General features: G+C 35.8%; 1 protein-coding gene across 1 annotated transcript; it reads right to left on the bottom strand.

Annotated features, from left to right (window-relative positions):
• Positions 1-4,899: 4,899 nt before the first annotated feature.
• Positions 4,900-18,158, bottom strand: LOC121327171 (noelin-3). Its single transcript, XM_041271019.1, has 6 exons — positions 17,647-18,158; positions 7,722-7,865; positions 7,202-7,357; positions 6,825-7,044; positions 6,289-6,395; positions 4,900-6,078 (listed from the first exon to the last, which is right to left on the bottom strand). The coding sequence occupies exons 1-6, from the start codon at positions 17,713-17,715 to the stop codon at positions 5,404-5,406; spliced, it is 1,371 nt and encodes a 456-aa protein (XP_041126953.1). The 5' UTR covers positions 17,716-18,158; the 3' UTR covers positions 4,900-5,403.
• Positions 18,159-21,863: the final 3,705 nt, after the last annotated feature.

Genomic DNA, 21,863 nt, shown 5'->3' with positions numbered 1-21,863 from the left:
AAGTCCATTTATATTTCTGTTTTGCTTTGTGAGATATTATAGAGCTTGATAATGTAATTTATAACCATCACTGCATCAAGAATAAGCTGAAGTGTGCCAAAGACTGCCATAGTGGTAAGCAGGCTTAAAGGGCTGGAAGCTGTTTTCAATAAAGCTTAAAATACCTTTTGGGAATGTAAATAAACTGTCAGCTATTTTAGGTAAATAAGGGCACACAGTGTTCATTTTTACTATGAAATATAAGTAGGGGTGGAAACAGTATTCAAACGTGTTGCTTGAGTAAAAGTACTGTTACGTGGGGAAAAAATGGAATTAAGTAAAAGTCAAAGCATCCTTGTAGAAAACTACTTGAGTAAAAGTTTAATATCTTAAAAGTACTCAAGTACCAGAAGTAAAGAGTAGCCGTCCTTAAATTCTACCCATGGAAATCCGCATGGAAAAAAAAAAAAAAAACACCTCCTGCAGACCAAGATTATGTATTCGCTTCTGATATTTTTGACCTTTTCTTGCTTGATGGAAGTAACTATCTGTTCTTATTGTACACGCACTCTGAACGCAGTCTGTCAATGTCTACTTCCTAGCTGTCCTTACTGCATCTATTTAAATTTGAATAGCAAATAAAGTAAAATAAACTAAATTGAAAATAGTGTGTTAATCAGTGGCTATAGAAACCAAAGAGCCTGAACTTTGTAAAACTGAGCAATAAACTGAGCAATAAAAACTAGTTCTTCATAAAATCGGGATAAAACTATTAGAAAAACTTTTTAATTGTATTTAACGGATACATATTCTAATATCATTTGAGCCCTCAGGATCCTTCTCGCCTTCGGCTTGGCATGTAACTGAACGAAGAGGGCATTATCACTTGATTAAGTGCCTCTGGGCTCAAATGGTTAATTTAAATATCAAATCAAGAGTTAAAATTTTTGTCACAACCTTTATCTATAATTAAAATGCAATTCATGAAACAATTATAGGATCAAATGTTTAAAAATGTAAAATCCTGATTTGAAACTGCTTGTAGATTCCTGTTACCCTTCTAAACTACTACTTCATCCTCCGCAGGTAAACGTTGTGTTTGTTGATTGGTTATTTTCAAAATCAAAATGGTCTCTGGTTGGGCATCAACATACTAACTCATTATCAAAGCAAGCAGACACTACACGTGCGGCACTGCTTCCCGATCAAAATCCTGGCTAGCGTAAGCGTCAGTGTGCTGAAAGAACGAGTAACGAGATGCTTCTAGGAAATGTAGTGCAGTAAAAAGTACACTATTTTATAAACAAATGTACTTGAGTAAAAGTACAAATATCCCAAAAATAAAATACTAAAGTACAGATCCTGAAAACAATACTTAAGTAGCGTAACTAAGTATTTCTACATTGTTACTTTCCACCCCAGAATATAAATCATTGGTGTCTAAATAGCAAACAAACACCAATGACTTAAATTTAGGAGTAAAAATGAGAAACATTGAGGGATATGGCAGAAATAACATCTAAATTTGATTGAACTGTGAGAAAGATGTTTTATAACGTGAGAGAGTAAGAATAATCCCATACATTTCTCCCCATACTAGGGCTCACTGAAGCAATCCAATTTCGTGTTGATTGAAAAAAAAGCAATCTTTTTGGAATCAGATATATATTTTTTTTTTGGCACTGTTTAATGCGATTTCCTTAAACGTGTTAAGAATGGCTGAAAAGCTGGTTTCTACTGTGCATTGAACAGACACAACTCCAAATATTCAACAGCACTCTGAGGATTATAAAAATAGGGTTAAATGTTGCCTGGTATGTTATCTACAATGTAGAAGCATTTTAATCTATATTTTAACATGACACAATGTACAGCTGTGACATTTAATTAACTTATCCTGTCATAAGAAGAGTGAGAAAAAATGACAAAATAAATTAAACTTTTTATATTGCGTACCACTTAAATCAAGGCTATTGTTTTTAGATCCTATCAGAATTAATACTACAGCGCATTTCTTCATGTTATAAAGCATAGTTTGTGATTACAACAGAGATCTATCTATGAATTAAAACAATTTGAATATAAATGACTTTTCCCCTGTAGCAAATTAAATATGATGAATTGGACGAGATAAGATCCTCTTTGAAATAATTGCTCTGTGAATGAATGACAAAAAAAATATATATATATATCTTGTTGGCAGTAGAATTGTCATGTGCAACTGCGGTGAAGATGTGGTTACAGGCTGTCTATTCTGTTTTTTCAGTAAATTTGATTTGTTCCGATAACCCTGTGAGTTAGTTCACACAGCATATTTGCTCTTGCCCAAAATGCAGTCAGCTCCAGTGTAATCACTATTAAGATGCAATTTAAAGTTTTTGGCCAGCAGTGGCAAGAAATTATCAAAAATCACTAATATGGCCCAAAAGTAATGATACAAACAGACTCATTAAAACTGTATACCTTTAAGGCATTTTTCAAATGGTAAAAGAAAAAATGTTTTCAATTTACAAATGATAAATAATCAATCTAATGATATTTAAAAGGCAGCATGTGCCTTTAACAGGTGTAATTATATTTGGTATTACTAATCCTTTCATATGTATTTTTATTATTGCCATAGAATGTGCCAACCAGCTTCCAACTTGTTAATAGAGTACACTACAGATTTTCCTGTCTACGTTCCATGGGTGAAATAGACCTCTTCCCTGTATTTGCCCAGAATCAGAAACGAGTTTAACGAGAACGAAGAAGCCTTGGTGATCTGCAAGTCCAAATTCAGAGAATACTCATTGCATGACTGTAAGAGAGGATGCAATGCAAAAGGCTATACACTAATTTGTTAGAGCTGCTTTAGTTCCGTATTTTTTTTAAAAGCCAGCAAAATTAGTGTGTTTGGGATTTTTGCATAGCGGTATGACACTAGTATTGCTTTAACATTTCAAAATACAGCACATAGGTTCTAGGACCAGAATAATGTTCTAGAATAACCAGCCATACATACCATATGAATTGCCATGTACAGATTATACTATATCTGTAGTCTGACTGCATATTAAAATGTTACCTGTTCTCGCTGTTTCTGCATATCATTTTCACTTATTTGTTTTCAAAACCATATTTATATACTCCACACATAACTTGATTGAAAGATTAAGCGTCTTAAAAAAATAAAACTATTTACAAAACATCATAACTTATTTCAATTATGATTTCCAGTCTAGTTTTTTAATGAATACAAACACTTTTATATTTATGCAACTTTTTATTTATTTTTTATTATTTTTACTTCTGTTACCTAGAAATGCTTAATAAATATTCTTACTGTGAAATAGTCTTTTTGTCCAATAATACTATAAGGATAGAACCCAGTGTATAGTGTACAGTGTACATATATGTCTGGTACAAGTTCAACAATAATGTCTATTTTATCATGAGCGAAATGCAATCCTTTTTTCAATAGGATACAATGGTCTTGCTTGGGTCATTATATGTTTTTGCTTTCCATTTCTCAAGCTAAATGCTGAAATAGAAAGCATGATACCAAGTTAGCCTTAATCAGTATTCTTCCAGGAAGTAAAGATAAGCACAGTTTGTCAAAAATGAGCAAGTGTTATAAAATGTCTTGTATCGCAAGGTTTACATTGCTTGACAGGGGATGAATATAGATAAACAGTCCACCTTGATAGGGCAGAAGTGAAAGAGCCATTCTCCTTGAACTGCTACATGAAATACACATTGCCTGTGACACAGATAGAAACTTTCAGGAGCAAAAAAAATCAATGGTAATCTTCAGAGAAAGTGATTTCTACGTTGATAGGGAAGGAAATTCCCCCTTCTAATACATGACACTAGCAGCCCAAACCCTGGGGGGAAAAAAAATCAAGTGGCTCACAAGCAATTCATGCCTAGGATGAATTTTATAGTGCCAGGGGAATAAACAAAGGGCACTATAATTTCCCTTTGAGCATGGTGCATTAGAATTAATTTGACAGGGCGAAAAACCAGAGCTTGAGACAGATGAAAAGAAAAAAAAAAAAGGTAAGATAAGGTCATTTGAAACAGTAAAAGGAAACTAATTCAACTTTTTCCCTGCTGGATGTGCAGGATGAGTCCTAGAAAGGAACAAAGAGAAATAAAGAAAGATTAAAGAAGTTGAATAATTGTGAGGAAGATGTATTTTTTCTTTAAAGACCAGCATTAAGTGAGGGGAAAAAATACTACATTTTACTTGTATGACAATGTATAAATTGTATAAAAAGATCCACACATGAATGATGCATATCTCAGTTCTTATGGCTGAAAGCATTAAACATCAGAACTGTATTTATGTACCACTAAGTACTTTTTAAGTGCAACAGCATTCAAAGTAGTCAGAGTCATGGCAATCCACTAGCTTATCAATATGCCAAATGGTGGCAGTATTTATCAATGACAGACTGAGGGAGTCTTTCTTCCCCTTGGCCATCCAAGTCACTAGTTGTAAACGTTATTGAACATCTATGGTCTATTCTTTAGGATGGATAAAAACCATTAAGGAATGGTCATACATTTCTTTCGAACATTTTAAATACCTTGCAGACTCAACTGTCATGTCAAGCCTTACTGGTGCTCCATGGTGACCCTACACCAAATTAACAATGTTATGGCAGGTGTTAAACACATGTACTGTAATTGTACAGAATATGAAAACCTAGGTTCATGAAAAGTTTATGAAAGAATAAGCAATTAAGACTAGCCACCACATCACTGACATGTGATCTCTGTTTTGCAATTAAACCAGTCTGTTTTGTAAATACACGTCTATATATTTCTGCTGGTGTGTAAATGCATTTATGTGGAAAGTATATTGTCCACATGTATACTTAAAGCTAGAAAGCAGTCATAAGACCAGAAAAATGTAATAAACTAGGAAGCAACTTCAATTTCACTATGTTTTATAAAAAATAATACTGAGATGATTCTCACAGAGACATTGACAAAATACAATAGTTACTGCAATGATTGAAAACATGTCTATCTTGGAGAAGAATCTATTGATCAACTTTTTGGACACAAATATTTTTACACTAAACAAAATAATTCTGAAGAACAAAGGTTCTGAGCTAAAACATAATAGCCACTACTAAAAACATTGTTAGCTGCAGACAGAGAAGAGCAGAAACAACAAAACCCTTGACATTCATGCTCAAAAGCTACTATTAGCCTCTGGCTTAAACAAGGCAGGCTTGTTTTTCAAACCATGGTTCCAATGATTACAGTCTTTTGATTTACACATATTTGAAGTAGAGGACTGTTTGATTCTAATATTTTATGAGCCGAAAAATAAGTAGAAAAGGCATTATCATCATCGAGGAACAAGGGAAAAAAATGTAAAGTTGGTCATTATCACAAATTATTTTTGCTGTGCAAAAAAATAATGGTCTACATGTCATCCGTTTTAATGATGTGAAAAAGTGTTACGTTGAACAATACTTGGTGTCCGTTATTCCAGGCGTAAAGAGCCCTGTCCCTGGAATTATAATCTAGCATGGAAATGTGAAAGTACTGATTATGGAAAGGAATATCTATATATTCATACGTTGAAGCCTTTGTAGAGTAGGAGTAGTAAATCTTTGCTCCTGTTAAATGGGAATTAGTAACATACAGTGTCCCACAGATCATAAATGACTCTCCTGCACTTCTTTTAGGATAGCCAGTGCTCCAGCTCTGGAGCACTTCCAATGTTTGTGCATCAATCTGGCTAATGACAATGTTGCCAGCATTTTGGTTGGTAGCATACACGGCCCAAAGGCCTATCTCATCAGCCATAAAGTCAATGTCTGAGAACCCTCCCCAGGTGTACGGGTAGACATTATGGAAGCCAGCATACTCCAGGGCACGTTGGGCAAGGACCCTGCCGGTGTCGAAGCTGTACTTAATGACAATGTTGCTCTGGTATTTGTTATAGTACAGAGAGCCGTTGTAAACAACATGATTTGTGCCAGCCCATTTGAACGGGAGGTTGTAGGTCCTTGACTCTGCACCGCTCGCAAAGTCTGAGATAGACTTGAATTCTCGAACGATTTTGTTGTTGGTGTAACTGTCCATGTACCAAACCTGCATCAAAATGTAAGAAAAAGCATGGGTTATTTGTCATCTGCACGTACAGGGCTGCAGTCTTTTATATCTAATTATGAATTATGAAAAATATGGAATGTTGTTATTTTTTCAGTCTTTACAACTGTTTAAAACTGTGTGACAATAAACCCCCCATTTAATTATTTGCATTTTAAATAAATAAATAAATAAATAAATAAAAACACTTACCCGATTATTTCTTTCAGATGCTAATGGGTCAGTCATCCATGCTCCGAATCTCGTTCCAGATGTCTTGATTGTAATAGGTCCAGTGATTTTCATTAATTTTCCACATGCTGTAAACGAAGGAACACTAGAAGATAAGATTCTAGATTATTTAAGCCAAGTTCATGGTTTTGGCACCAGCTAGTTTATTAACACTTAAATTACAAATGAATATTAACAGATCGGTTTACATTTTTAAATCCAAAATGAACTTTATTTTACTTCACAAAAAGCAATATGTATTAATACTTATTAATACTGATTTTAATGTATAGATCATGCAATATTGTTTGACTGTTGTTATTATTGTTGTATTATAAAGCTCATTACTATTTTCTGGCACATTTCTGGCTCACATAAGAAGGGGCTCTCATCCCTCACACAAGAGACCTGGGCAAGCAAGTGTGACCAGACCACTTCATGTTTCAGAGCAAGTAATACCATTTACAACTCAGCAAAGGTTCCGCAAATATAAAGATCAACATTCAATTGGGGCTCACTCAGTTTTGTCATACAGCTTCGTAACCTTGTTTCCAAACTGATCACACGCTGGTGCAGTTCCTCATAGTCATATGCTCCAATCTCCTCCTGGATTGCTGTGAGAACTGCAGTCAGATTCCGGATCTCCTCTTTGAACTGCACGATTAATTTGGCATCTGTTTTATATTGCTCCAAAACTGGGATTAGAGGCTGCAGTTCATCCATCTTTTCCTTAAGGTCCTGTTAAGAGTTCCAGTAGTGTAAGAAATTATTATAACTTCAGTCTAAACTTTACAGTTTGTTAAGGAGAATTCAACCTGTGTATTTAATAATGAATGCATAACATGTCTGGTTTCTGCAGTAATACCAGTTAATGTACAAAACTCTTGTGCCATACCTGAAAATGTTTTGTCATGAGTGTTTTTCGGTCATCCTCTATTTGTCGAAATTTGTTTTTTAGTCCTGTCATCTGGGTCTCCATTTTCAAAACATACTGAAAATCTCTCTGTGTTCGTAGGTTTAATACTTCTATAGACTGTGACATATTCTGGACCTGTAAAAAAACAAATACATTGAATAACTGTTAACTTTATGGCACGTTAACAGGGTGATATAATTACTTTTACCGTGCTTGCTTGTATGGTCAGTTATATTCTTTTATTCTTCACATGCTTAGTTAATCTTATCTGCCAGAATCAGGTCTGTGGTGTTGGAAGAGTTACTTTACAAATACTAAAAGTAACTTAAATTCAGTGAAAAACAACTAGACTGGAATTTCTTCACAATGTTATTGAAAAACTGCTAACGTTTTCCATTGAATTTTAGTTTTGTTTCGCATTTCTAAACGTAGCATTATTGAGTGTTTAATAGTTGTGGATGGTTTATCTACAGCAAGAGTTACTGTAAGTACCAGTTACCTTCTCCAGAAGCTGACGTAGTTGTTTGCTCTTTGCATCTCTGGAACAGAGGTTTTGTTCAGGGGCCACCACTGTACAAATACAGCGACCATCTGGGTCTTGAGCTGAACTGTACACCTGCCAGCCTTCCTTTGGACCAATAGTCTAGGTACAAAAGGGATATGTTGTACTTAGTTAATAGATATACCCTGTAAATCACAAAAGAATATAATTTAGACAGAGTTACTCTTTACAGCTATTATTTATTATTGTACTCAGGATGCATTCAAGTTAATGGATGTAGATATCTAGTAGTGCTAGTTTGATTGCAAAATAAAATCAAAGTAAAACCAAGCATGACTTCATCATAATAATTGTCACCTAAAAAAAGAAAAGGAAAAAAAAGCCTAAAAAAAGAAAACAGCAGTTGAAAATTCTTTTGCAGGGAGGTGAGGATACAAACTGAAAAAAAAGTTGATTATAAAAGCAACAGCCTCATTTTGTTACCCTTAACTGTTTGAAAATGGTTTTTGCCTTGATCTGGATTTCCCTCATTTACTTAACTTCCAATAATAATTGTCTCTGTGGAATTGCATTCATTTACTTGAAAGGTTTGTGTTTTTATGTAAAAAATATTATTTAATCTTTTAGGGGCCATTTCATTTAGAGACTGAAATGCCATGTATTACTTGGTTCAGTATTAATTGCATAAAGTATTTTCACTAATTAGTCCTATGTGATTAACAAATTATGCCAACACATATTTAGTTAATTGAGAGTTGATCAATAGCTTAATCAATGTTAGATGTTCAGATATACAGCATTAGAAATGTTAAGTTTGCAGCACTTTGTTGTCCACTGTATTATTTGTTTCCAGTGCAAATACCTAATGCCTCCTGCAATCTTTTGCAACTGCAGTCTTGAATTCTGGTAAATTGGAATGGCAAGTTTAACCAGCTTCAAAACTGTTTATATTATATTCTACTCATGTCTCCATGGAAATCAAAATGATGGAATTTACTTAAAATAGTTACCGAAATTAGTTTGTATTAATATTGACTATATGTAATGCAAATACATAGAAAACAAATACATGTGCTGCAAAGAGATTTTTAAATGTAACTGCTTGTGATTAAATATACTAATTACATTTCAGAGCACACTGATGCAATTGATATGGATATGTATCAGATGGAACAAAGTTATCCAACATACAACAAAACACAGAGTAATCATTATAATGTATATCTAACAAGCAAAACATAGTGCTATAGGTTATACGAGTGTAGAGGCTCAACTGTACAATTCAGAACCATGGATAGTTCTAAGACTACCACCTACTGTAGGTTATGTTCCCTTGCCAGCTGATATGAAAACGTTCTACTCTTACATTAATTTCTGACAATACCAATCCAATTCAATTAAAAAAACAACAACAAAAAAAAACACACAAAAAAACCCCCACCAAAACAGCAGTTTAACAAGGTTTTCAAATAAAAATGTCAAATAAAATGTCTTAGGTTTAATTATTCGGATGTAGTATTGTACAAAGGCACCATGCTTTACCAAAGCTTTATACTTACAATGCTATCTAACTTTGATAGGCACATTCTATTGAGTCCTACTAGAGATCATTGCCATGGTACTGAGAACAGCTCCTATCTTCAGTAGCGAGGGATTGCTATGGAGCTAATGAGTTTTCAGGTTAACTGATTATCAGCCTAGTGCAGGCTGAGAGTCAAAGGCGTGACAATTAAATACAAAGGCAAGAATACAAAGACCCAGAAATGGACTAATCCAAAAGCAAAGTGGTAACTTTTGTATGATACTGGTTTACTGGTTTGTATTCCAGGTCACTACACATGTATTATAGTCAGCTGTAAAAGGACTAGTCAATTATTACTTTTCTTTTCTGACACATTTCTGTACTCTAGAGACAAATTAATGAACAGTTGCAAATAAATTAATAAAAAGAAAAAAAATGACAGTAAATACACATAGAATTATGTTTTATAAAACCTATTAAATAACATTTGCTTGCACCATTCTACTATGGAATGTCCCTTAACTGACACTTGATTTGTAAAATCTAGTGATGTATTCAAAGATGCAATTCAAATATTATAATGCACATTAGTATGAATGCAAACTGCCTTTCTTGTTTAAATGAATACACTTTAAAGAAAGGACAGTTATTACAAGTACTAAAGGCTAAGTGACTGATAAAATTAAACTTGTTAAACATGGTACTGACAGGGTGCTCTGGGAATCTAATAAGTAAAAATGTAAGTGCATTTGCTGATTTTTAAAAAGCAATTTTCAAAATTACAAATGCTTGTTGTTTACTAACTCTATAAAGCGCCCCAGTGTGGATCAGTTAATATAAACATTGTACAATATCAATCCTGCTCAGTATTTATTCATATACACTGACTGGGGGAAAAAGGAGTATCTTTATTTTAGCCCCTTGTAAAGGTTTAAGATTTGGAAAACCTCCAGCGAACTAAATCTTAACTAACACCAATATTTCAGAATCTAAACTATGGAAGTTCAGAACCCAAAATGCAACATGTTAAAGTTTAAAACCCTAATTCCAAATAAAATCTCCCTTTGTCTTAAATTATACCCGCACACACATGCACACTCACACGCACACGCACAGACATTCTGTTTTGAGGCAAGTCCCTTTCCCATGTCCAAGGCAGGATTTAAATGGAGATTTCCAAACTAAGCTACAACAAAAGGACAACTTGTTCAAGTGCTTGACCTTAGCTCTTTCTAGTATAACATATTACAACATATATAATTATGGGAACAATAAAGCCATATATCCTGTTAGAATTCATGAACCACAAGTGATTTTACAACTAGAAAACAACATAGGTCAGCTATGCATGGCTAGCTATCCATCCATAAAAGAACAGCCTATACAAACTGCACAAACTTATAATGGCTTATATTAAAGCTGACAACATTGGAAACCGCTAGAATAACTGTATGTCCTGATTCTTAAAGGTACCCTCTCCCACAGTACAACAGTAATGATTTATTAAAGTTCTTTTATGGTACTTTTATAGTTTATATAGGAAAACTTGCTATATTATTCCAGCTTTTCTCAATTGTTCATGCTTCTAGTATTATTTCTTTTACACTCTTTATTTTTTTCCATGGTGGTAAATTTGGTATCAAAATAGTCATCTTCTTAAAGTTTTGCACCACCCTATAAAATTCTAAAGAGCTTACCCATGCTTCAATTAACATTTACTCAATTAAGTTACTAAAAAGGTTGAAATTTACTTTAAATTACATTTTGTTACAAATAATACTGGCAGAGTGATATTACATATATATATATAATTTTGAATCGGCAATTGTTTTTTACCCCATTTTCTCCACAATTTGAAATGTCGTATTTAAGCCTGGCTCACTGCTGCAACCCCCACGCTGAATCAGGAGGGACGAAGATGAGCACACAAGTCCTCCGAAACATGTGCCGTCAGTCCTCCACTTCTTTTTACTCTGGAGCTACAGCGTCGGAGGACCATGCAGCTCTGGGCTGCTTACAGGTAGACCCTCAGATGTCGCTGGTGTGCAATAAGCTGAGGACACCCTGGCTGACCTAAGCCCTCCCTACCCCAGTCGGTAATCGGCCAAATTGTACACTGTCCCTTGGGAGCTCCTGTCCATGGCTGGCAGTGGAATAGCCTGGATGCAAACCAGTGATCTCCAGACTATAGGGCACATCCAGCACTCTAGACAGAGCACCTTTACTGGATGTGCCACTTGGGAGCCACTGTTTATTTTTGATGCAGTTACAGACAAACAAACATCCCTCTTGCTCACCAAAACATTTTTAAAGCTGTATATATATATATATATATATATATATATATATATATATATATATATATATATATATATATCTGTGTGTGTGTATGTGTGTGTGTGTTAATTTCTTAATTATATCAACTCAAAAAACACAAACTTGGAAGTCCGTAACTACTTATTATGCAGCACCACATAAAACACCTGTCAAAATGATATGCTAACTGAATGATCTCATGGATTTTCTCATATATAATTTCCTATTACAACCAGAAAACACGGTCAACAACATTTCATTTATCATCTCTCTCCAGCGTGATAGAGTTTAAACAGTCATTTTGGCACTTGCATACAGTTTGGCAAATCATGTACAGTTACATTATAGTATGACATATGCCTGAAACAAAAACAATACACACTTCCATCTTACACCTTCAGCAAATCTTTCATATTCCTTAGTAATATTGATCACTTACAGTAGTTCAGTTTAATGCATGAAGAACTGATGAACAGCATTAAATGCAAATCGATGTATTTTGAGAACATTCTAGTTTAAGACTATGCTTTATCTTTACTTTATTTTGTGTAAATTTGATTATTTTCCTATTACTATTCTATCCCAAAGCTGTGCAAATGGTTCCATATGCTGCAATATCTATAGTAGTTTTACATGTAGAAAGGATCCTTCCCGATGAAGCCTTTTATTACTCAATAGACAGTACAGGTGTGTGTGTGTGCATACAAACTGAGCCTTTAATTAATCCAAACCATTAAAGCACTTGAATATGAAATTCCCATCTACCTTGTCAAAGTCTTTTTATATCTTCCAGTTATACTGACTGTTATGTTCACCTTGATATTTTAGCAGCTGTTATGTTATTTCAAAACTTCTTAAAGGAACTATACCATTGATTTGAATGTACATGTCCATTGTATTTATTTAAATTTTCACATTTACTGAGCAAATGGCAGGTTGTGCCTTTTGGGAGTTCAAAGTGCTTTGTAGGTTCTTTCTCACTTTGTTCCAGTTTTCCACATAAATAACACTCCTCAGGTATTTCAAGACAATGCATTTTGCTCTAATCATCTACAAAGAGGTTATTTAACTCAAGATATAGTCATGACCTGTGGTGTTAACAAATCCATGTAAAAAGGCAGGTTTGTTGTAAAGTCAAATAATTGTTCAATTTCAAAACCTCTATTGTTCTCCCTCTATTCTTTAACTTGTATGTACTGTATTTTATCTTAACGTCTGGAGAAGAAACAAAACCTTCAGTGTAGTTATCATGTTCACCGTGTTGCTGTGAAAATCTACAGAAATGAGTGTGATAATGCTGGGAAGATCAACTCATGCCTTTCTGTAGACAGACCAAGTCTGTGCTTGTGTGATCTTTTAGCCTAAACTTACACTGTCCTGGAGATAAGACCCGATTAATCTACTAATTTAAAAATTAAATTAGTATCAAACTTGAATTTTAAAACACAAAATCCCCATAATTGATTAAAGTCACCATTCTTGTAATGACTGTATTTAATTTTGGCCACTCTTTAGAACAATTGAATAGACTGTTTACTGCCATTAAAGGTGTCAATAAAACTAAAATCTATGTTGACTTTGTTCATTTTTCTGTCTTAATGATTTTAATATCTAAAGGAAACAGAAAATGGGTAATTGTATGTCAAGATGCATCTAGTTGGTGAAGGCAGCAGTGTATACTACTTTGTTCTTGTTCCTACTTGCTGTTACATTTAATTAGGTTCCATTTTAACTGTAGTTGATTGAAATTATAGAGAATGCATCTCCCTGTCCTATTGTACTATATGTATTCACAGTATCTGGGAAATATGACTTAAGTATTTGCTTCACATTGGTCATGCAGTCTGGATTTGTACAAACCTGCACAGAGACATCCTTGCTAAGGGTCAATAATGTCACTTGTGCATGGTGATAATGGGTTCATGACATTGCTTGTCGGATTTATGCTGCAGCTGCTTTTGCAACCACTGACATAATATTGTATGGTGTGGCCTCCTGCTAACATGTCATTATTTAATGCATCTCCACCACTAGTCAACATCTAATGGACCGGTTATTTTAATAATATTTCATCTGGAATACCTATTCATTAATATAAGCTACAAGGATAAGTTTTGCATGATCTGACTAAAATAATATTTTTTCTCAGTATGTATTAGTTTTCAAGTAGCACACCTGAACTTGCTGCAACACAAATTGATGTCCATTTATTGGATGCTTACTCCCCCACTCTATGTGTTCAATTATGTTAGACAGAGTCTCTTTGAGCAATGAAATTTGGGTTTTCAGACAGAACCAACGCAATCTTTTTAGGATCAAATCCACCCAAAGCAGAAACGTTTTACCTTCATGATGTGATTTGGCCCAGGGTTTATATTAACTATCCATGACAGCAGCTGAAAATTGGATGGATGTATTTATCACATAATAAACCAATTACTAGAACTCTTTACTCAATGGACTACCCGCCTTTCTTATCTTGACACTGCAGAATGTCCTTTCTTCTATGGCCTACTGTTTAACCCACAGGCACCCTATTACACTAAGAATGAACAGACTCCACTGATATTCGGTGCACTCGTAAATGCTAAGATTATACTTGTGATGTCCATGTTTTAGTTACGAGATTATACTTTCCTGACCAAAGTTTCCAGTCTTGCAGACTTTCATTTTGTATGATTTTTTACATTTACAGTGTAAAACATTTGGAGCTTTGCAAATAGATTTTAACAGTTGCAATAGAAAACCATGACACCAGTTACAAAAACACAATTAGGCAAGAGATAAAATGCAATTAATAAGGGCCATTATTGGTGGCTGTTATTTATTGGTTGCAAGGCATAAAGGTATAGTCCTGTTTCCTGATATTTTCAATAGGGTATAGGACATGGTCACTTCTTTATACACCCCAGATCCTACTCTTTGTTGTCCACAAGGTAGGATATAACACCACAAGATGAATCATGTAGACACAACAACAAACAATAGATGGCATGTACTCAACCCAAACAGAATAGTAAGACAACAGTTAGGGAGCCATAGTACATTGACTACAGTAGATCCACTGCAGTGGACAGGATTGCATTCTAGGTAGGGTACTTCACAGACTGATTGACAAAGAGGCCACAGGATTATTGATTCACAGTAGGCTAGGTTCTCTGGCACCAGTTGTAAACTGTACTGGCTCCAACAAAACAGCACATAACACCAAAATAATTTTAGTTGTTTGCCCCATGAATAGGGTACATTAAAATGATCATGCACTATGAATGAGAAACTATTGCTTGACAGCAAAGTTATTATAATTACTGTACTTAAAATAATTAAATTCAATACTTGATTAAATGGTTGAATGGGACAAACCCGAAGACTAAATGTCTGGCGCTGCCATCCAAACTTTTTATTTATTTTTTATGCAGTTAAAATAATGGAACACTGATTAAAAGACACTTTTAAAAGGGTAGCAGTGCCATGATTCAAATGTTAAGAAATATTTAACATAGACACAGGCATACTGTGTTACCCTATTGGAGTACATAATGAATGGCTATTTTAAACGTGTCTTTGTTAAGTACTGTATATGTTTATTTATCACCCACTAGTGCCTCAAAAGCCATTTGAAATAGAACGTGGAAAGGAGATAGTTAAAGGATATGTCTGCATTAATCGATAATGTAATTACAGAAAGCCTTAAGAAAAACGCATCTGGTCTCAAATTTACAGCATCGGATGTAAAACATTACTATCAGTGGTCGTCCTCTTGGCTAAATTAATTTAAGTGGTGATGAGAACACAATGAATCTGGTAAACAAGTGGAGAGAGTCATTTTAAAATAAGTTATAACCGTATAGCCGCACAGAAGTATCGGTACATCGAACCAAATCCGTCGAGCATCGCAAAACAATATTGTGCAGCGTGCATATTGTTCAACGGAAATTAATTTACTATGCGTATCAAATTATAAAAAAACAGGTCTGTAGACAAATACAAACTGGGTAATGAATTTAAAGGTAATGGATTGTTTATTAGAACACACAAATTATGGTAATCTTACTAAAACTATCAACGAATCTATCTGTGTTAAATACACGTTTAAATAAACTCGCTTAGCGGTTTTAAAAAGCATGTAAAACTTCACTTGCAATTAATACTCTAATAATTGTAACCGTTATCAGAAATATTTTTAGATTCAATAATCTATTTAGGACCAACCAAGCATTAACCGATACATCACCAAAACAACTGGTGACTAAAAGCACTTGAACAACATTTTTCAGAACCAAAAACATACTCGCCCTATGTCATTAGCGCTTCACATTTCAGCACCATGGACAGGCGTATATACACAATGCAAAAATACAGTTTATTACTGTTTATTATTTTATATTGTTTTTATTACTGTTTGTCTAAAGGGATATTGAAATTCTACAAAGAAGTACCTTTTATTGCAGAAAAGGCACATTGTGTATAGCATATTTATATCTGAACAACTCGTTTTGTAACGAAACGTCCCTAAGCCCTTACCAAAAACACTACTGTCACAATGAATACATTTATGTATGTATGTATTGTATTTTTTTGTTCGTTTGTGTTGTTTATAACTCAAATCTATTAGCATCGTATCAAGTTATCCATGAGGTGGCGACAGGCAAGCAAGCTTTGCATTGCTAAACACGTAGATAGATGGGCAACTCCGATATGTGGCTTTACGTTGTAGTTACTTAACATGTTGGATATGTGTATGCAACTGTTAATCCCCAAGGGCCATTATATACATCAATAAATCAAATTTCTAATTTAAAAGGCGCCCTTGATATTAGGTAGGTTGAATGTCTTCGGCTGACTATTAACACATTTGTATTCTAATGTTGCACTGCAATAAATTGTTTTTTAAAAAAGGCTTAAACGAAGGTGCCTGGGGAATATTTGTATACTCTACCACTCTTTCCCAGTGGATCAGTGCTGCTCACATCATGGTCTAACAATTTGACAGGTTGGATACAGGAGCAGACAAGAAGAGCCTCAGATTATTATTTTGTTATCATTATGTAAAGAAACTGAAACACTGCATTTCTCAAAAAGAGAAAGAGCGGTTCACTCACGTTAGCCATTCTATAGCAAACTATAGCTTCTGTCCAGGTAAAATATCATTATATTTGTTTTCAGCAAAATTTGTATCAGTTCCCATAGCGCTATCCATCTTTTTCTGTATTTATTATTTTTAATCAGATATTTTACAAAGTTGGCCTTCTGCTTAAGTAAGATACATTTATCTAAAACCTCCATGCTAACAAATTCATTAATATTTTAGTTTGAATTTTAAGTTAAATTCCACACACTGTGAATGTGCATGTATTGTATGCTTGGGATTTACAATAGAAAATTAAGCAACAAAATACATATTTAGCCATTGCTTTAGATTATTTCTTTATGTATTTAGTTATTAGATAAAACTTCACAGCGCATAATTGATTAGAAATAATATTCGCTGCATGGTTTTACGACTCAGCACAAGACGCATAAATACTTTTAGGTCAGCAGAGCTGAGCATAAGTGTTCATGATAATTCATACATATTATTCCTCTATTCTCTTTTCTGAAACGTCGAAAGTTAAACTCAATCGAGGTATAAAATTCATATATATCTCGTAATTAAGAAATATGCAACACTGAATATGATTTCCACCTTATTTTGCCTTCAACAACTGCAAAGGAAAACAAGTAAACGTAGCACATACATACACAATACAATTATCCCAGCATGTTTTGTGTGTGCAGGTACAGGATGCGAATAACACAAGCTACAAATACAACTGCTTTAATATCCTGGAGGGTTAAACAAGCTTCCTTGCCATATTCTCCAAATATACATCAAATGGTGTATTGCATTTGATCTGACAAGGGCAACCAAAACAACGAAATGGACAGATGCCTATAATCAATCCTTGGACAGCAGCAGCGCGACACTTTATTTTGCAGCTATTCAATCGATTATCCTTCAGAGGTATATGCAAATCACCTATAATTGTAATCATTACGTCAAGAAACAAAATGAAAATACAAATACAAAAAAAAAAAACTCACCATAGACGGATAAAATCCGAATAGCATCAGCAAAAACAGAAGGTTCAGGGCGCTGAACAGTGCCTGCATTATGTTTGGAAGCGGTTTCACTTTACACGATCATTCACTTTGTCTTCACTGCGGGACCTCCTCAGCTTCGTTAGAATAAGCCCGGCGATCAATGCGCCCCAATGGAACAAAACAGCAAGATCCACATTCATTACACTGCAAGCAATACACCACAAAGCTCAGCGCTCTCACTGTAAAAGTTTGGACCGAAAGAAAGATACTGGGACTGTAGAAGAGGTGCTTAGACCTGGACAACGGAAGTTACATCACCAAATGATCCTCCTGGGGCTGTAGAAAGAAGCTGGTTTGCATGGAATTCATATTAGTTACAACATATACCTTTACTGTGTTGGTATTGCAAGCATCGGAACAAGCTAAGTATACGCTAATATTAGGGTTTTCTTTTTCTTTTTTTTTTTTTTTTTTTGCTATAAACACCAGTGCAGTATATGTGTTAATGTAGATTTCTGCTTGTTAATATAGCATCTGCATCTGCTGTAAGTGAATGGACCTAAGAGGGTATGTAACTTTAAATGTAGGCTACATGAATTATAGTAACTTGGGTTCAGTCTTCTGTTATGGATGGGCAACATAGTGATGTTCTCACTGGTGCACCTTGTACGTGATTATGATATTGCTGTGTACCTTGACAACTGCCATAAATCATTTTCAGTATTCCCCCCCCCCCCCCCCCCCCCCACAATAAATCACTTATTTGTTATGGTATTTGTTTTTTACTGCAGTATATACTTGTTGTCTGTGTTCCATTGCATTTGAAAAAACGTAGGCAACCTTCCCATTCAGGGTAAGTAGTTTAGTAGCTGGATTATGCTTATTCTTTCCAGATAAGCCTTTCTCGTCCAGCCATGAATACATATGGTTAAAAATCATGATGTAGGCATGGTGGCATTTGATCAGTATGACCCCACAGTCTCTGAAGTTACACATTATGTATTTCTATATTGCAGCAATTATTGACATTTGTGATTTGTAATTCCATGCATTACACAGTGACTACTAATTCGTATACAAGCCCCTTGATACATTGACTTTTTGATTCTAGTAAGTATTTTAGTGTTACACAGTTGCTACAACTTTCCAGTTATAAAACAGGCATGTAGCCTAACACAAAGTGGGTAATGGGTTTAATATTATGAGGAATTATTTATTAAAACACATATATTATGATCAGCTGACTAAAACTGGCAAAGAATGTAACAGTTTTAAAGACCCTTGATACATTGATATTATTTTGACTAACAAGTATATTACAGTGCTGCACAGTTGATGCAACTTCCAGTCAAGTTATGCATACAGCATGCAGTATACTCACTGTACCCATTATTTAAGGACAGAATGACAAAATAAGTTTGATTTACATGTACCGTAACGTGTACCGCAGGCTGTTTATTATGACTGTTGGAGAGCTATCTTAAATTGCTGGGGCATGCAGCCCAGATTCAATGCCTATTGTTGCTAATGCCAAACAAACGATTGAAGCCATTTAATCAGCAAAGGGTAAACAAAAGGGCACAGGACTAAAAGCAACCAAGAAATTATTCAGTTGTATAATCCTCTTGTTATTCCATTTATGTGCTTGCCATAAGTGGCTCTTGAGTCTTGAATACTTTGATTGAACAGGTTAATTGAGTTTCATTATGCCAGTAAAGAGTATTTCCAAAAGTGCCAAATGTCAAACAAAAATGTGACCATGTAATAGTATAAACCTTGATAAGAAATTAACAATCACAGTTCAGGGTTTGTCAAACAACAGAATAATAACCCTTTTTATGTTCAAGAGCCTTTCTTGAGCACACATTTTATTAGCGATTTTCCTCTTATAAAATGGAAGAAATGGTGTGGTTGGCAAGACACCTGAAAGGGGGTCAAATGCTAATAGATGTAATGGGACATTCCTATATTTTCCTTTTGGAATGTGCACACAATGTTATAAAAACAATAAACAAAAAGTAATAAACAAAACAAACAAACAAAAAAACCCCAACGTAGTTTCCTGATATAAAATGCAATCAGGACCCCCTGCATAGGTTGTGATTAGGAACCAGCAAGAAGCATTTAGATTTTTTTGATCAGCATTGTAACAGGAAAAAAAAAAGTATTTAATTCATACATAATACAAAAAAAAAAAAAAAAAAAAAAAAAAAACCTTCAACTCAAGAAAAGTGGGTAGTGATAAAAAATTCCATAAAAATACACATTTATCCCAGGGGTCCCTGAGTGGCTCACCCAGAAAAACACGACTGTGTGGTGTGCAGGGTGACTCATACAGTCAGGGGAGTGCAGGTTCGAGTCGAAATTGCTGGTCTTCACTGGGGATTCCAGGGGGGAAGGGTCCCATTGGCTCTGGTGCTCCCACAGGGTAGGAAGGCAATACCGGGAGGGACGACTTCTTCTCATTGTGATACAGCGGACCTTACTGGCCAGATGTCTAGTGAGGTCAGGCAGACACCTGCAGGGCTGGCCTTTTTCCTCCAGAGGCTGGTAGCTGGCTGAAACACTTTCTCGAGCTCATGTAATATATACTGATCCACAATGAAAACACAACAGTTTAAGTTTTACATCAATAGCTCACTGGGCACATACATAATGTTATATACATTTTAAATAGTGAGCAGATAGGTTTGTTGATTGTTTGACAAGTATTGTTCCCTTTCAATTCAAAAATAACCATCAACGTATGGGACATTGCCGTCAGGCAGTAGGGATTGGCTGAGCTTTATAGCAAAGCTGCCGATAGGCCTCCGCACTAGCTGACATGTAAGCCCACCCCCCTGGGATCTTATTATACGCAGCGTGCGGAGACTCTCTTCCTCTTTTGTCTTCAGCATCGGTGGAGGTAAGTACTAGAGCCTGACTGTACTCATTTAAGCTTAGGCTTGAGAAGCTGTTTTTTTGCCCTTTCTCCGAGTTTATTTCAGTTGCACTTATTATTGGTATTCTTGGTTATATAATTGTGTATATATTTTAAATATATTACTTTATATATCCTTCACGCTTTGCTTCGACATCGCGTTTTTGTTTAACCTCGTGGTCTTCGTCTTCTCTCTATTATATATTTTCTAATACTTAATTGTGTGTTTTTTGGGTTCTGTATATATATTATATTTATATATATATATATATATATATATATATATATATATATATATATTATATATATATATATATATATATATATATTAGGACGCATGTTGTTGGCTTTGGCCACGCGTGCATTGCAGCCTCGGTCTTGCCTGGCTAGACCGCGTGTGTGTGGAGTCTGACACTGTACCAGCACTAGCGTCTCCGCTCTGCGGGTCAGCTGATGGTTAAGCGTCTCATGCTAGCGTCTCAACGCTTGATATCGCTCTGCGTGGTGTCAGCGCTTTGGCGATTGGTGCAGCACTTCCGCGCTTGGGACTCGGTGCTCGACGCTCGGTGCGTCGGTGCTTGGCGCTTGACGTTTTGACACTTGGCGCTTCGACGCTCGGCGCTTTGACGCTCAGTGCTCGCCACTTCAATGCTCGGTGCTTGACGCTTCAACGCTATACACTCGATGCTCGGCGCTTCGACGCCACGCGCTCGATGCTCAGTGCTTCGACGCCACATGCTCAGCGCTTCGACGCTACACGCTTGACGCTCAACGCTCGGTGCTTCGACGCTACACGCTCGACTCTTTGACGCTACATGCTCGGCGCTTCGAAGCTACACTCTCGACGCTCTGCGCTTCCACACTACATGCTCGACGCTCGGTGCCTCAATGTTACACGCTCGACGCGTCGGTGCTCTGATGCTCAACGCTCGACGCTCGGCACTTTGACCCTCGGCACTTTGACTCTGGACGCTTGACGCTCGGCACTTCGGCTGTTGACGCTCGGTGCTCGACGCACCTTCGATGTTTGTTGTGCCATGCTCGACGGAGATGTCGGGCTTCCATCGTTGCACGTCCTCTCAGGCAAAGCTGCCTGCCAGTGACCCACACGATGAGTGCGTGGCATGACTTGGGCCAGAACATGCCGCATTCACGCTGGTGGATAGGGCCTTTTGCCACCTTTGTGCTGTCTTCCAGACACACGCCCTTCAGCAAAGGGCTAAGAAATCAATGGGTGGGCACTCTCCTTCCTCGGGATCTTCCCACACCATTTCAGCCCTGCCATCGTCTACGGCGA

This window comes from Polyodon spathula, chromosome 14 (assembly GCF_017654505.1).
Source record: "Polyodon spathula isolate WHYD16114869_AA chromosome 14, ASM1765450v1, whole genome shotgun sequence".
Lineage (NCBI taxonomy): Eukaryota > Metazoa > Chordata > Actinopteri > Acipenseriformes > Polyodontidae > Polyodon > Polyodon spathula.
This window is presented reverse-complemented; position numbering and strand designations above follow the sequence as displayed.

Excerpts from the sequence above, each read along its gene's own strand:
- LOC121327171 (XM_041271019.1), bottom strand. The coding sequence starts at position 17,715 with ATGCAGGCACTGTTCAGCGCCCTGAACCTTCTGTTTTTGCTGATGCTA. Across the intron at positions 7,866-17,646 it reads TCGGATTTTATCCGTCTATG|ACTATTGGTCCAAAGGAAGG; the intron begins GTGAGTTTTTTT and ends TTTTGTACCTAG. Across the intron at positions 6,396-6,824 it reads AAGCTGTATGACAAAACTGA|CATGTGGAAAATTAATGAAA; the intron begins GTGAGCCCCAAT and ends CTTCGTTTACAG.